Below are 17549 nucleotides of genomic sequence, written 5' to 3' on the forward strand. Positions count from 1 at the left end.
TAACTGACTTTCCAAACAAACCAGAAATTCCCACTTCACCCTACTGATCTCCTTGTGTCTGCTCCCACAGTGTTGTTTACCGTTTTTATTCGTTAAGCTTATCTTAACTGGATTCATGGACAGACAATAACTCTGTACTCATCCCAACATATTCCCTGAATATCCTTTCCAATAGTTTACAAACCACATTTATTATGTTATTGAAAGCCACTGACTGAATGTTTATACAGTGCAGCACTGACAGAATCACTGAAAATGTTAGCTTTCTACTTCATTCTTGGCCCTGAATCTTCACGTTTTATAAAAAGCCAATGGAAACTCTTAACAGAAGGATTTTCTCTCCTCTGCATAGCTGTGTACTTCTCCAAACCCCGAAGTCCTCTGCAGAAGTGATTCCAGCCCTTCAGAGCCAGTTTGTACTTCCAGAAGCCATGGTAATGAACACTGCCTTCTTCTGATTCAGCAGCACTTTTGTGAACAGCACTTGCCATTTGTAAATGTATCAGACTTAAGGAAATTCTACAAGTATCTAGAAAGTACTCCCAAGTGATAAGTATAGACAGGAACTTCACAGTGAATGAGGGTGACCCAATATCTAACTTCATGAAACACACAGTCCACCCCTTCTCCTGTAAGAAGTCTATTGGTGAAATTCTTTCAGCCTTATTCCTGATAAACATCCAAGCTACCTGGACCCCAACTTCAATCGTTGGAGGACAGTATGCTTGACTTCTTACTCTTTTGAGATGTTCAAGGCAGGTTTCTTTTTATTTGGTTGAAATTTTGTTTGGGATAGGTTCTCATTGTTTAGCTCAGGCTGACTTTGAACTTGGCTATGCTCAAATTGCAGACTGTCTGGGAATCTGTAATCCTCCTGCTTCCAAATGCTGGGATTATGAGTATGTTCCACCTTTCCTATTTGATTTTTGTTCTTTACTGCAATCGAGGAGATCAAACCCAAGGTCTTGTGCATGATGTAAGCGGAAGGATTGAAGTTCAGCTACTAGACATTCCCCTAATAGACACAAAGAGGTCTTCAGCTCTGAACAAACAATGTGTGGTAAGACTTTTAGAGTCCCAGAATAGAAAAAAGAATGATTTTGAAGCCAGGGGTGTGTGGAGGCTCCTTTCACTTGGGAAATGGAGAAAGGAGAATGAAGTGTTGCCCTTGGACACACAGGAAATTCCAGACCAGTCTACACTACATGATACTCTCTTACTCAAAATGTGTGTGTGCAATAATCCTTCTGCATCCATCCCAGTGTCTGACGTAAACATGTAAGGAGACTTAACTAATGACTAAGGACAGAGGCTGTGCTTAATGCTCTTGAGGACCATTCTTGTTGTACATGGTACAATTTGAGTACTCCCACAGTGCTCCCCATAGCGAGGATGCATATACGGTGCATATACTACCTAGGTATACACTCTTTATGTGTGAAGTTAACTCTTTAATGTGTAGAGTACTCTTCCTTCAATCAGCATTGAGAGGATTTTTGGCCCTCCATGATAATAAAGTGGCAAATCTTGATTCAAGAACCAGTTTTGATGTAATAAATGACTTATCTTTTAAAGGAAACCACAAGTGAAAGCAACCATGATGATGCAGTAGCAGTTCATTCTACAGTGATGGGTAAGCACTGAAAAGCAGCATGGGATTCTGGGTATTCATCCATCGGATTTGAAAGGAAATTGTATTTATAATTGTCCAGGGAGCAGCTAAAGAGGAGAGCGTTGAGATGAAGGGAAGTGTGGATGACAGAGTAGCATTCCTGTGGCTTCCTGAGAGTGAATGCAGGACTAATAACAGAGTCCTTGTGTCAGACCCAGACCAGCCAGCATTAAAGGCACTGTGCAGCAAGCTGGTCTCCTGAGAGCTCAGAAGGGAGCTAGGGTGACAGAGTAGTCTTCAGAATCCTGCCTAATCCCCCAGGCCAAGAGGGAGGCTTGGACAGCATTCTGATGCTATGAAAAGGTCTGGGAGGACCTCAAATTGTAGGTCATGGACACTGGAGGAAAGGCCAGCCATAGTTGAGAGGCAGAACAGTGTAACAAAGCCTAAGATGTTTGAATGCATTTCCAACTGGGTCTCCATTCTATCCCTCACAGATGTTGCTCCAAGTGAAGCCCAGGAACTTGAACCTGCATCCAGCTTTGTGTCTGTTCTCTGTAGAGGCCAGGACCAGAGTGAAGCTCAAGGATGTAGATGTTCATCCAGTGGGACCTATCTTCCCTCCACAGACTTGGGTCAGAGTGAAACCCAGTGGTTTCAAGAGGCCAGGAGTCTGAGTGAGCAGTTGAGAGACACCTACACCAAAGCCACTTTCCGCCACATGAACTTGGCAGAAGTGTGCTCCAGCCTCGGCACTGACCACTTGCTCAGCTGCGATGTGTCCATCATTTCAAAACACATCAGCCAGCCTGTGCAAGGGGCCCTGACGATCCCTGAGGTCTTCTCCAATCTCAGCTCTGTCATGTGTGTGGAGGGGGAAACTGGCAGTGGAAAGACAACCTTCCTGAAGAGGATAGCTTTTCTCTGGGCATCAGGATGCTGTCCCCTGTTGTACAGGTTCCAGCTGGTCTTCTACCTCTCCCTTAGTTCCATCACGCCAGACCAGGGACTGGCCAACATCATCTGTGCCCAACTCCTAGGGGCAGGAGGCTGCATTAGTGAAGCATGTCTGAGCAGCAGCATCCAGCAGTTACAACACCAGGTGCTGTTCCTGTTGGATGACTTCAGCGGGCTGGCCTCACTCCCCCAAGCCCTCCACACACTGATCACAAAAAACTACTTGTCACGGACCTGCTTATTGATTGCTGTGCATACAAACAGGGTCAGAAGCATCCGCCCATATCTAGATACGAGTCTAGAGATCAAAGAGTTTCCCTTATCCAACACTGTCTATATATTAAAGAAGTTCTTCTCCCATAATATAAAACGTCTACTAGCGTTTATGGTTTATTTTGGACGGCATGAAGATTTACAGGGAATTCACAAGACCCCCCTCTTTGTGGCAGCAGTATGTACTGACTGGTTTGAAAATCCATCTGACCAGCCCTTTCAGGATGTGGCACTTTTCAAGGCCTATATGCAATACCTGTCCTTAAAGCACAAAGCAACAGCTAAGCCTCTCCAGGCCACCGTGTCCTCATGTGGGCAGCTGGCCTTGACAGGGCTTTTCTCATCGTGCTTTGAGTTCAATAGTGATGACCTGGTAGAGGCAGGAGTTGATGAAGATGAAGAGCTCACCACCTGCTTGATGAGCAAATTCACTGCCCAGAGACTGAGACCAGTCTACCGGTTTTTAGGTCCTCTGTTCCAGGAGTTTCTCGCTGCCATGAGACTGACTGAACTCCTGAGTTCAGATAGGCAGGAAGACCAAGATCTGGGACTTTATTATTTGAGACAAATTAACTCAGCCTTGAAGGCTTTGACCACATACAACAATTTTTTGAAGTATATCTTTAACCATCCGTCATCAAAGGCAGGGCCAACAGTTGTATCTCATTTGCTTCAGTTGGTGGATGAGACAGACTTGCTGGAGAACATGTCTGAAAATGAGGACTATGTAAATCACCCTCCAGAAACTTCCCGAATAATGAAGGGACTTAAGGAAATGTGGCTGTTAGCTCCTGAAACTTTCTCTTCATTTGTTTCAGAAAATTTATTGAGCATTGCTCTAAACTTTGCTTATGAAAGCAACACGGTTGCTGAATGTTCTCCATTCATTTTGCAGTTCCTTAGAGGGAGAACACTGGCTTTGAAAATACTGAATTTACAATACTTTAGGGACCACCCAGAAAGCCTGTTACTGGTGAAGAGTTTGAAAGTCTCCATAAATGGAAATAAAGTGCCAAAAGTTGTAGATTATTCAGTCATGGAAAAAAGTTTTGAAACATTACAGCCGCCAACTATAGATCAGGACTATGCATCCGCCTTTGAACAAATGAAGGAACATGAGAAAAATTTATCTGAAAATGAAGAGACCATAAAGAGTATTAAGAATATCTTCCCCTTACAGCCACCTAAAATAAGCTCTGGCTATTGGAAACTGTCCCCCAAGCCATACAAGATCCCTAGGCTGGAAGTTGAAGTGGCCAACACGGGTCCAGCAGATCAAGCACTGCTCCAGGTCCTCATGGAAGTCTTCTCAGCTTCACAGAGTATTGAGTTCTGTTTATCCGACAGCAGTGGCTTCCTAGAAAGCATCCACCCAGCTCTGGAGCTGAGTAAGGCCTCTGTCACCAAGTGTTCCATGTCCAGGCTGGAGCTCAGCAGATCAGAACAGGAGCTGCTTCTCACCCTGCCTGCCCTGCAGTCTCTCGAGGTCTCAAAGACAAAGCAGTTACCAGGTATCCCCGAGTTTGTTCACATAACCATTCTGCTTGACACTGTGTTTTCTCATTCATGGCTTAGATGGGTGAAACTCCTTGATGGGATCTAAACACTTACACTGTTTAGGGTTACAGAATGCCCCGAGTCATAGAATCAGGTTCTAATTACTCTACGACAATATTCCACCAGTAGTTCATCTTTCAAGGTCCTTATAAGGGCATTTCAATTGCTTCTTATTGTTAAATGCTGGACTTTGGGTAAGATGATGCTGGAGAATCATGTGTTTGGCTTCTCCAGAGAAGAATATGGGTTAATATGGGTTAATAATATTTATGTCTTGTTCTAAGCAATCTTTGGTAGTTTCTAGGATAGACTTCATTTTTATAATGATTTCTTTGAAAAAGTATTCATTTCAGTGTGTGTATGTGTGTGCGCACGCACGTGTGCGCTCATGTGTGTGTGTGTGCAGTTGTCCTCAGAGGTGTGAGAGCAGTGTCAGAGTTTTGGGGTTGTGGCTATCGGTTGTTGTGAGGTGCCTAGTGTGGGTGCTGGGAACCTTATTGGGTCCTCTGCCAAACAACAGAAGCCCTTAGTTGTGGAGATGTCTTTTTTGCTCTCAGGCTTTTCTATCTTTCATTCAACTTATTTCTAAGTTCTTATACCATTGCAAATATTTGATTTAAAATTTTGTAGTTGTTAGTAGCAGAGCTTTGGTATTTCAGCCTGCTATATGCTGAAGCATGCCTTGTTCTGTCTGTACCACCCTTTTTCTTTTAAAAAAATAATTTGTGTGTTGAAAGTATAATTATTTCATCCTTTCTTTTCTTCTTTGTAAGCCTTTCGACATACCCCTCCTTGCTCTTTCAAACTTATGGCATCTTTTAAAAATTAATTGTTAATATATATGAATAGATATAGTCTTAATATTGATAATACCTACCTACATATGTATGTATATACATGCTGAATATGTGTATATGTTCCTAGCTACTCTAATGCCTGAATAGTCTGTATATTGCTACTTGTATGTATGGTTTCAGGGCTCACATTTGGTCACAATTAGCTAACCAATTGGTGTGCTCTTCATTGGGGAAGACTGTTTCTCCTTTTATCATCTTCTCCTGGTTTCCTGTATGTCCCCAACTCCACTTCTTTGCTTCTTTCAGATCCTCTACTTTATTTTCAACCCTGTGTTCTGTCTTCTGCTTGATTCATTTTTCCTGTATGTCTTTCCTTTGAGTTTTCTAGTAGGGCTGTTGGGTTTTCATTCTCATATTCATTTCACTTGAGTCCTTCTCAGTGCGTCACTCTTTTTATTGAATTTATTATCAAAATCTGGATTTTCTTCTTCATCCCACCAGTCTTACCCTTGTGAGGTTGTAGACCTAGAGGTTGGTGATGGCTCAGCTGCACATAGGAGGCTGAGCTGGTGTGCATTCTGGTATAAGCTTGGAGTTGGAAGTATATGGGGATTGTTATGGTGGGTGCAAGGTGGGGAACATCAGGCAAACGTATCCAGCTCATTATCCTGGAGAAGCACGTGTAAGAACTGGCTGGATAGAGAGTTTCCATGTGCCATGGGAGTTTCCTGAAAGTTAGGAGCAGGTTGGAGGCAGGGTGGGTCATGACAGAAGCCTAGTGGTTGGTAATGAAACAGGCAGAGGAGGCTAGACCAGGTTCAGGCATTGGATGTGGGATCAAGGCTAGATCTAGAGGCCTGGGGATAGGTGAGTGGATGGGAGGATGGCAGACTTATCTTGATAGACCTTGGAAAAGGATGTGCAGGCTTGCAGGAGAGGTTTTGGGTTACATTTTTATATAAGTCTGAGGTAGGAGTTGAACTATAACCTTTCAGATGTGCAAAATGAGTTGTTTTCAGTTGCCATGCTATTGGTTGTTGAGAAGTCTTATTTATTTTGTGAGTCTAGAGACCAGCACAGGGCTTGCCCTAGAGTCTGCCCATGATCAGCAGATGCTGCAGCTGGCAGTAACTTCATGCATGTGCTTCCTAATCAGACGTTAGGATGTCTGAGGAGTTTCATCTTGGAAGTATGAATATAGCTGAAGCACCTTGAGAACTTGCACTTGGACTCTTGAGTGATTGGAACTCTGTGCTGCTTTCCAGATCAGCTCTTCCATAACTTGCACAAGTTCCTGGGCCTGAAAGAACTGTGTGTGAGACTAGATGGCAAACCGTATGTGCTCTCAGTCCTTCCTGGAGAGTTCCCAAACCTCCATCACATGGAGAAGTTATCCATCAGAACCTCCACGGAGTCTGACCTCTCCAAACTAGGTAAGGATGGTGCTTGATCTCCAGTTCATGTCTCAGCTGGTAAAACTACTTGCCTTTCCAGTAATTGTTAGAATCATTAAATCATCCTTAGTCAAAACTTCCCTGGGCCTGACAGCATGAACTGTGTCCATGGGATGGGGTGGGATCAGTGTTCTTATTCATCAAGAAGGCAGAGATTTATTTATAACCCAAGTCTTTAGCATGTCAGAAACCGTTATGAGCACTTTACAGATATGAGCTTTTTCCTCATACCCACTGTGTAATAGAAGGCATAATGATTATTGCTGATTGTCAGCTGGTGTATGTGTGTGGGGGACTGAGGTCATTGACTGCCAAGGTTATCAGGCAATGAAAGTGTATCTTCAAACAGAAGACCTGACAGTACAGCCTGAGCTGACAACTCCTAACCCTTCCTCTCCACAGCAGTGTGAGGAGTCCTCTTCTTGTGCTGCTGTTTTAGTCCCACATGCAGATCTACTCGCTCAGGGAGAAGGAATCTGACTGGGAGCAGTGGAAGTGTGGCAGCTCTGAAGGGAAAGGCTTCCCCTATAAAAATTCTGCTCCAATGGCCTGGAAATTTCCCCAATGCAAGTGTTGCAGCTCTGCTCCTTTGGGGGAGGCTTCCCCAGAGAAAGCTCTGCTCAGGCAAAAGTGTTACAGCTCACCTCTAAAAGCCATTCTGGTGATCTGGAGCCAAGAAATACCACAAAGTCACACTGCACAGCAAACTTCACACAAGGGGTTTATTGAGAGGGAAAACCCCAGGAGAGTGGCTGCCTCTGCTCAGATGAGAAACATTGGAGAACTGGGCAGAACACAGATTCAATATAGCATTTCTTGGTGGTGGGGGAGACCAAGGTTTCCAAGGAGGCCTGGGATTGGATGGATTGTGTGGCCTGATCAATGGGCCAAGCTCAGGGATTTTTTTTTTTCTTTTAGGTCAGGGCCTGGCCATTTTTCTACCTTGAGGGTTTACAAAGTTTACAAAGGTAGTCCATGGCTTTTGAGTTGGAGTGAATAGCCAAGCAAGGAGTCTTTCTATCCTTTTCTCTCCATCCCAGGCTCAGGTTGAAGACAGCTTTGCAGCTATCTTCAAAGAACATGTCATTTAACAAAATGAGGAAAGCACCTTGGGGTCCTTAATTTTTAAAAACAATGAACACCAAAGAAATGTAAACCTGGAACAGTATGGCAGATTTGCATGCCAAAAAGTTACTAGAGAGGGGCATGGTGACTCATGCCTGTAATCCCCAAATTTGGGAGGCTTAGGATGGAGGACTGTCACAACATCCATCAAAGCCAGCCTAGCTCTGCAAATGAAGTTATTTCCAGGCTAGTCTGAGATATAGTATTAGAACCTGTCTGAAAAGAAACAAAAGGAAGCAAACTAAAATATTTTGTTGGTAGGTAAGATGGATCAGCAGGTAAAGGTACTTGCTAAGCCCAGCAACTCCAATGCCATATGGTGGATCCATATGGTAGAAGGAAATAGCAAGTTCTCCCAATTTCTCCCTGACCTCCCCATATGTGCTGCAGCACATGGATGATCCCCCCATCACAAACATAGTCAAAATATGTTTACACGCTTTTAAGTTATGGTTCAGAGTTGTCTTTCCTTTTGTATGACTCTGCCTAATTCCTACTGTGTCAGTCTAGTTGAAGAGTCCTTTTTATTCCATTTTTCCTCCACTCAGAAACTAGGCCATAAACCATGTGCTATCTATTCATCCTAAGTGTAAGGTACTTTGCTTCTGTAGTTGATCTGCCTGTCTGGGTTGCTTTGGTGCAAGAAGCTGAAGTCTCCTGTTTAGCACCTGTACTGGCTGGTTTTATGTGTCAACTTGACACAGGCTGGAGTTATCACAGAGAAAGGAGTTTCAGTTGGGGAAATGCTTCCATGAGATCCAGCTGTAAGGGATTTTCTCAGTGATCAAGGGGGAAAGGCCCTTTGTGGGTGGGGCCATCTCTGGGCTGGTGGTCTTAGGTTCTATAAGAGAGCAGGCTGAGCAAGCCAGGGGATGCAAGCCAGTAAAGAACATCCCTCCATGGCTTCTGCATCAGCTCCTGCTTTCTGACCTGCTTGAGTTCCAGTCCTGACTTCCTTTGGTGATGAACAGCAGTATGGAAGTGTAAGCTGAATAAACCCTTTTCTCCTTAACTGCTTCTTGGTCATGATGTTTGTGCAGGAATAGAAACCCTGACTAAGACAGCACCTCATAGTAAAACAGAGGGAGGCTAGGTAAAGCAGCCTTTGTTTTGTCTTAGCAGGGAATTGATCACCTCTAAGTCTCAGGAAGAAAAGGGGAAGGGAAGCCTGTCTCTGCTCTCAGCACTAGTTAAGACTTTCAGAGTGCATGATTGCATGCTATAAAAGTTCACTATGAGTTTGCACATAAATTCAGGTCATAAATTGAATAAGAGGTTTAAAACAGAGAATGTCTACATGCATATACCCTAGGAATAATTATCTGGCTAAACATTCATCATTTGTTACTAGCTTACAGGTTTATTGCCCTTACCCGCACAACGGTCGAACAGGGACTTTAGGGGAACCTGGGAAAAATGGGGGACAAGAAACATGAAAAACAGACAGCAAGACAAGGTCATGATCAAGCTGACAAATTTTTATTTTCCTCACACAGGTTATATACTCATAGGATCAGGAAAAGGGGTAGAGGGGGTCGCTTTGTCTCTGGATAATGCACCTGTTCCCAGGACCAGGATATTGACTGGGTAAATAGTTCAGCAGGAAGATCAGAACAGAATGAGTTATTAGGCACCTATTCACAAGATTTATAGCTATTTGTTCTCTGCTGACTTTAGGATCTATGTGTATTTGTACTCAGCTGGGCTAGTGCTTTCCCACAGAAGCCAAGACTTTATGCCAGCAAGCACTTAAGGCAGTTAATGTTCAAACAAGGTCACTCCCAACAGTTTATGGAAAGCTAAAAATCACAACTAAGCTGTCCTTGAAGTTTTAAATAGATAAACCAAATCAATATTTTATGTCCTGTCTTTGCACCTGTGGTATATATCTTCTGATGACCTTCAGTTAATAGTTTTTATAACTCCTTGGAATATTCTCTAGGTTTTAGAAGTCTGTTGTTATCTCAAAAGCAATTAAGCAGTTATAAAGGGGCTCAAAGGCTTTTGTTTGTATGGCCACTCTGAAATGATGGTGACCCTAGCATGCTAGTTTTTTTCTGCTGAGTTAAAAAAAATCACTTCATTCAGTGATTTTTAGGACCCTTACACAGTGTGCACAGAAATGTTATAGAGCTGACACTGATGGTGAAATACAGGAACAGAAACCTGATCCAGAGAGGGGCAGAAACTTGTCCCAGGTCATCTGCTCACTAGTCAGTTGCAGAAGCTGAGCAAAATCCCAGTGTAGTTTGACATCTAGACACTGCATCGCTGCCTGTTTAATCAGTGTGCCAGCAGCTCATACATTGAGGGTTCAACTTTGACAGGTCAAATTTGTGGTCTTATCTAATTTCTGAACATCCTTCATCTTTTTCCAGTTAAATTGATTCAGAACTCTCCAAATCTCCATGTTTTCCATCTGAAATGTGATTTCCTTTCGAATTGTGACTCTCTCATGGCTGTGCTTGCTTCCTGCAAGAAACTCAGAGAGATTGAGTTTTCTGGACGATGCTTTGAAGCCATACCCTTTGGTAAGAACTGTACAGCCTTGACCTCAGATTCTCCTGTCCACAGAGTTATTAAATACTTGAGAACTAAGTGCCACTGATGTTTGGGAACTGTGAGCACACCTGAACCTCAGCGAGGCTCTCACAACACTGAATGAGCCACAGTTAAGAAACTACATTTTAAATGTTTCATTTGCAGAATTGTGTCCTCTAGTTGTGTCATAGTGATTCAGTCTGAATGTTATATATTGTTTCAATGTTTTTGAAATTCTTTGTTATAGGAAACCTATCTGAACTAACTCAATTTTCCCCCTTTCCTAGTTAACATTTTGCCAAATTTTATTTCTCTGAAGATATTGAATCTTATAAGCCAACAATTCCCAGATAAGGAAACATCAGAAAAGTTTGGTAAGTTTATAAAACAGTGTTTCATAATTAAATCTATATTTTCTCTTCCTTCTCTGAACCTACAACAAAACAAGCTGTGTACAGTTGTTCCTTGACATCTATGGAAGTTAGGTCCTGGGCCTGCTGCTGCTGTAACCATAAAGATCCTTTATGATATAAAATGGTACAGAAAAGTTTGCCCCTGACCCAGTGAGGGAGACAATGCCTAATATAATGTAAATACTATGTAAACAAGTGTTACACTGTGTTGTTCCGGGAGTAACAAAGAGAGGGAAGTGTCAGTACATACATAAACAGACAGAATGTTTAAAAATGGAGCCTGTGGCTGGTGGAATGTGACCACACAGAGGGTCATGCACCAGCCAGGCTGGCTCTTTGGAGGTCTCCATAGTGATACTCAGTCTCACCTTCCCACAAACCCCCTCCCTGATGCTATTACTGCTGCTCCTACACATCCTCATGTTTAACCTCATTAAGTGCAATATTCTCAGACTCACTGGCTTCTTAGAGTAGAATTTGGTCACGATGACACTGTGTACATTTATTGTTCCATATCCACTCCAAAATCATATGGACTTTTTGTTTCAAAGACTTCTGGGATGCATATATGTGTGTGCGCGCACACACACACACACACACACACACACACACACATATGAACTTCTATTTAAGGATAAGAAGCCATTATAACTCAGATTGAACAAAATAATATGTATGAAATGTTTAAAAAAATTTGAGTTAAGAAATGATTATGAAGCCCATTGTGATATTGCACACCTTTAATCCCTGCTTTCCATAGGAAGAGGTAATAGGATCTCTGAGTTTGAGACCAGTCTAGTGTACAGATCAAGTTCAAGAAAAGCCAGGGTTAGCCAGGAAACCCTGTTTCCAAAGAAGGAAAGAAACAAGGGAAGAAATGTTTGTGAAAATAATGAGTGTTCATGGGTATAGGGTGCAGAACTGCATCTTCACAGTTCTTCTCAATGTGCACGGTGCATAAGAAGATCTCGACTTTCTTCTTGCTTCTTTGTCTTTCCTTTAGACTATGACTTGTATGTGTGTGCGTGCGTGTGCATATGTGTGTGTTGTTTCTGGGTAGTGGATAGATAAGTCAGTGTGCTCAAACAGCAGGAACCTACCGATGTGGCCTCATAGTTTTTGTGTATTTTTTACATCTATTGTGTGTGTTTGTGTGTAGCAGTGCTGTGGCATGTGTGTGGCAGTCAGAGGACAGCAGGTGGGAATCAGTTCCCTTTCCTCCATTTCGACTCCTGGAATCTAATTCAGGTCCTCAGGCATGGCTGCAGATGCTTTTTTACCCCTGAGCTGTCTCACCTGCTCTGACTCATAAACACAGAGAGTTCTGAATACCTTTACAGTCATGCAAATCTCCAGTCACCCAGATTCACATTCCTTAGTGAATCACCTGAGAGACTGGAAAGCATGCTTGTAGTAATGACCACACGTGCTCAGGTCATGCTTAATTAGTAAGGCTGGAAACAGTGTTGTATGCATAGGACTCGTGTGATTTCTTTGAAGTAGAAGTAACTCCTTCATGAAAGATCACCTAGAGGCTGAGAGTGGTAACACATGCCTGTGATCCTGGGAGCATGAGGCAGGAGGATGGACTTCTAGCCATTCTGACTATGGGCTGAGACTGTCTCAAAACTGGCAATGTAAACAGGCCAACCAGTTAAATCAATTTAATGGTCCCCTTGTGCATACTAATATAAGCACTGGTGACTGTACATACTGAAATTGATTTTACATCTGATTTGCTGTTTTGAACAGATGTAGCAAGAACAAGACCCAGAGCTGAGTTCTCATGACTGGCACAATAGAGCTGCCAGCAACAGAGTTTTCTTTGCTTTCAGATGAACAAGAAGGCAAAACACAGGGTTCTTCCCCCACCCTCAATGTTGCTGTGGTATCCAGCATGTTAGGCAAGCATGGTATCACTGAGCCAACTCCCAAATCCTGGAATTTCAGTTCTAAATACTATCTTTTTAAAGGAACACCGGGAAGGGGGAAGTCAAAGATGAGTCTAGAACTTTGTTTTAATTTTACAAAGTCTTGTAAACACTTTCTGCAAGGTCACTGAAGTAGAGATTGTGATCATGTGATCTACAGAATGTCATGCTAAGGATGGATGGCACAAACTGGCAGAGTAGTGGACCATGCTTTCCAAGGAGGGTGGCTCTCCTCAGAGTGGATCACTGGGGTACCAGATGAGGATGGGATGGCAAGGGAAGGCCTTGGCCAGTTAGGAGAATGAACTGTCATGGAGGCCTCTGTGTCCAAGGCAAAATGAAGATGGAGAGCCAGCTTGGAGTAAAGAGACAGGTTTGGGGAGAATGGAGGAAGCAGCAGCAGAGAGCAGCAGGGAGCACCTGTGTGTTGACCCCTTCTCCTGCCCTTGGAGAGGACAGGGATGAGGAGGGCCTGTGCTAGGTGGGGCCTCCTAGACTACAGACTGTGTAAGTCATTGGCTCTCATGATGGAGCTACTACTGAGGATGGCTCTCTTGTGTCTCTCACAGCCCAGACTCTGGGTTCTCTCAGGAACCTGGAGGAACTGCTCGTTCCCACTGGGGACGGGATTCACCAAGTGGCCAAACTGATTGTCCAGCAGTGTCTGCAGCTTCCGTGTCTCCGAGTTCTCGCCTTTCACCACATCTTGGACAATGACAGTGTGATTGAAATTGGTGAGTTTCCCTCAGAGAAAGGGGTTCCCTTGTGTGGAAGCAGTGGTGTCATTGGAGCTGCCCGCTGCAAGCATCTAGAGCCAGGAAAGACTTCCAAAGGCTTCCTCATTTCCACCATCACATGCTTCCTCTCCTGCCCTTCTGCAGATGTAGAGTTGTCCTGGTGTGACTGGGAAGGTTTACCCTCTTTTTTTTTTTTCCAAATCAGTGTGTATGTATGAGAGAGAGAGAGAGAGAGAGAGAGAGAGAGAGAGAGAGAGAGAGAGAGAGAGAGGTGTATAAGTATTCAGTCTGTGGTTTTCTTTTTCCAGTGCTGAGATTGAACTCAGGGCCTCACACGTACACTAGAGCAGTGTCTGCCCCTGCACCAGTGCCCAGTAACATCTCTGTCCTCACACTTGGTGTTTCAGACCCCTGACCAGATACACTCTGACTCAACTGAACACTGACACGACAGGTGTATTGTGGGGAAATGTAGAGCTATGTCCACTTCATGCTCACCTTCCTGCAACCTCTTATCCTGGTCAATGTAGCAGTCAACTAGGTTAGGGCACAGAGCTTCCCCAGAGCCCCAAACCTGAGTTGTGTCCATTCTCCAGCACTGCCCTCCATGCCCTCACAGATGACTGCTGCTCTCTCTCTGTCACCATAGCTGCATTTGCCACTAGACATTTCATGTGGGGAAATCCTATACGTTTTTCTATTTTCACCCAAGTTTGTGTTTGTTCTTTATATACAGAGTAGCACACATGACCATAGAGCATCGGCCTCACCTGCTGAGCCATCTCAATGTGGTAACAGTGTCTATCTTTCCATGGACAACTGACAGCTTACTCTTGGTCAATGTTTCACCTTTACAGCCAGGCAACTGCACTTATACACACCATAGCAACAGATAACGATGCAATGTGATGTGGAGAAGCAAGAAAATCAGAGGACAGCAGGCCATGGGTGGGGAGGGCTGAGATGTTCTCTTGTCCTTTCAGAAGAATATTTATTCAGGGAATGAGAAATACCCCCTGACTATCACAGAAGATCCTTATTCAGGACATAGAAGAAACACTATCTTAGGGCCTCTTTCTTTACACTCAAGGTATAACAGGATTTGGGTGAAATGTACCCTAACCTTCCCCATAGTTGGGCTAAGTGGTAAGATAATGCAAAAAGAAACAAAAGCTGTACTAGATCTTCACTTGTAAAGTCGCCATGAGTTTAGCTCCATTTCCTTCAGAGCCCTGCTCTGAGTAACCAGGGAGTCACTTCTGAGCTATAGGCAGAAGGTTTTATAGTAGCCAGTGAGAGGACAGCTTTAAGGACTGTCACCTTCCCTTCTCTGCATAAAGGGAGACACTGCTGACACAATTTCTCAGTCCCCTGTATTGTACCCTGGTCCATACCTGGGCTCTGCCCTGGCATATGTCCTCCTGTGAGACAGAAGAGAAGTCCACACTGCACAGACAGCTGCAGCTCCCTGTGCTTGACTTCCTGGTGTCTGCTTCCCCTTTCTGTTTGTCCGGGTGGTTTCCTATCAACCAGTGGTGTGTTCAAAGTTTGACCTCAAAAACATCATGTAGAGCATGTCCCACTTTCATTGGGGGTTGAGAGTAGTTCCAATAACTTGTGAGCATTACTGATGTCCTCTGGGTTCTGTTTTCATTTGTGTTTTGTCTTCCAGCCAGGGTGGCAACCAGTGGAGGTTTCCAGAAACTCGAGAAGTTGGATCTTTCCATGAATCACAAGATTACCGAGGAAGGATACAGACATTTCTTTCAAGTCCTGGACAACCTACCAAACTTACAGAATCTGAACATCTGCAGACATATCCCAGAATGCATTCAAGTTCAGGCCACCACTATCAAGGCTCTGGGTCAATGTGTGTCCCGACTGCCAAGCCTCACTAGGCTGTACATGCTCAGTTGGCTCCTGGATGAAGAGGACATGAAAGTGATTAATGATGTGAAGGAAAGACACCCCCAGTCCAAACGCTTGATTATCTTCTGGAAGTGGATAGTCCCGTTCTCTCCTGTTGTTCTGGAGTAAAGGATGCTCCTGAAGGTTACTGACAGTTCTAAATACCAGATTTCCTAAAACACTTTACTTTAGTTGGGCATGATGGTATATCCCTGTACTTTCAACATTTAGGACACTGGGGTGCAAGAATCAAGAAGTTCAGACCAGATCCTGTTTCACAGCTAAAGACACAACTATCCATCCTACTAAAGAATATTTATTAAGTGTGCAGACTGCTAATTTTTAAAAAAAGCCTGCATGCCCCCTATTGAATTCAGTAGCTATATTGCTCAATGCCTTGGCAGTCCTTATTTGGTCTTCCTGTCTGAAGTCTAGAGCTTCAGTCACGTTCATATAGAGAACTGTCAATGCCAAGGTCAACAGGAAGGCGCTGGGAAAGGAACATTGGTCTATGTAGAAGCCACATCCTGGAAGCAGTATTTGATAGGTGCTGGGGTAGTGCAAGAGGAACAGCAAAACAGTTTTAGAATTCACAGAACGCAGTCTCCTGGTTAGCACAACCTCATGGGTGGGCCGCTGAGAGAACTATGGGTCCTGAGGGCTTCATGGTGTCATAGAGATTTGTTCTGCTTGCTGCCTTCTCACTGTGCTACTCATAATCTATGAGTTTTATGAAATCTCTAGGGGGCTTAACAACCCCTCACTGGGCAGTGTCATTGGCACTCACAGCAGCAGTGCTTGATCTTCAAAATCAATGATTCAATCACCACCCTTGGAAAGAACTTAGAAATGTACATTGTTAGAAATGACCACCAGTCTTAGGAAGAATTTGGAGAAGTAGATTGTCAGTAAAGTTAGGTTAAGATGTTTTTGCTAACGGCTCTGATGTTGAAAATCTTAGAAATGAACCTGAAGTTCAGAAAAGCCCACTTTTGATTATTGATCAAGGGATGTTTTCAAGATCAGGAACAAGAACAATGGAAGCTCACCTAGCATTGGCTGATGTGACTCTGTTGCTGAAGCTGGGCTGATGATCAAGGTGATAATTAATGTCTTGTACCCAATTTCCCCCTCACCTTTCTTATAAGATTTAATAAAAAATTGTTCCCGAGTGAATCCTGGTGATCTGGACTATGGTTTCCATCTTGGGCTCAAGAGTTTTACCCACTGTGTTGTCCTCTTAGAGCTCCCTCACAGTCCATGTTTGTTATAATTCATCAAGTGTCCTCAATGCTTTCATCTTGACATAACCTGGGTCATCTAACAGAGTCTCAATGAAGGAACTGGCCTGTTTCCATGTCCATCTTGATTGGTAATTTGTAACCTCCCCCCGGCCCCCAACCCCTCAGCCTGAAACCTGGTTGCTCAGGTTTCACTGTTAGCAAGAAGAGATCATCAGGGTGGAGCCTGCCACCCTATCATTCTGCCACTCCCACTGCTGCAGCCTGCCACCTAGCTTGTCTGGAGCCAAACACATGGTCACCTGAAACTGGACTCCAGGATGATTTGGCGGGAATGGGCCCCTTCCCCCTTCTTCATAACCTGGTGCACTGAATAGTAAAATTGAGCTTTGATCAGAACCTGGTTCTCTTAGCTCTGTTCTTTCTCTTGTCCGTCTAGTTCCTTTTCTTTCAGCTCGAGTCTGCCATCTCAGCCATACCCCGTTCCTCGTGAGCCGCTGGATAGCACGCAACAGTAATTGATATGTGACCACCTATCCTCTAGTTGGTGGCAGCTCTTTTACATAGTTGGGCTTATTCTTCATTAGAAAGCCACCTAAGCATACACCAGAAGGGAAGTAAGCCAATAAGTACTGCTCCATGGTCTGTGCTTCAAGTTGCTGCTTCCAGATCCCTGCCTTGAGTTCCTTTCTTGGCTTTCCTCAGCTATGTACTATGGAATTATAAGCTTTACTTCCCCAAGTTTCTTTTGATTATGGTGTTTATCGTGACAATAAGAATGTAAACTAGATCAGAAATTGGTCTTAGAATGGTGTCTTTCTGTGATGGACCTGACCCTGTGGTGTTTTTCAACTTTTGTTTTTTTTTTTTTATGCATAACTTCTTTTTTTTTGATTTTTAATATTTTTATTACATATTTTCCTCAATTACATTTTCAATGCTATCCCAAAAGTCCCCCATAGCGCCCCCCACTTCCCTACCCACCCATTCCCATTCTTTTGGC

At 43.7% G+C, this 17549-nt stretch overlaps 1 protein-coding gene across 1 annotated transcript in view; it reads left to right on the forward strand.

Annotated features, from left to right (window-relative positions):
- LOC110289217 (baculoviral IAP repeat-containing protein 1a-like) overlaps positions 1-15618 on the forward strand; it is a gene marked incomplete at its 5' end in the record, with an annotated part of 23306 nt that extends 7688 nt beyond the window's left edge. The window contains 8 exon segments of the mRNA XM_021155364.2: positions 353-434; positions 1576-1633; positions 2110-4353; positions 6462-6629; positions 10154-10306; positions 10604-10690; positions 13230-13394; positions 15070-15618. Of these exon segments, the coding sequence (XP_021011023.1) occupies positions 353-434; positions 1576-1633; positions 2110-4353; positions 6462-6629; positions 10154-10306; positions 10604-10690; positions 13230-13394; positions 15070-15434 (3322 nt within the window).
- Between the last annotated feature and the right edge of the window lie 1931 nt (positions 15619-17549).

Source organism: Mus caroli, unplaced genomic scaffold (genome assembly GCF_900094665.2).
Source record: "Mus caroli unplaced genomic scaffold, CAROLI_EIJ_v1.1 scaffold_15833_1, whole genome shotgun sequence".
Taxonomy (NCBI): Eukaryota; Metazoa; Chordata; class Mammalia; order Rodentia; family Muridae; genus Mus; species Mus caroli.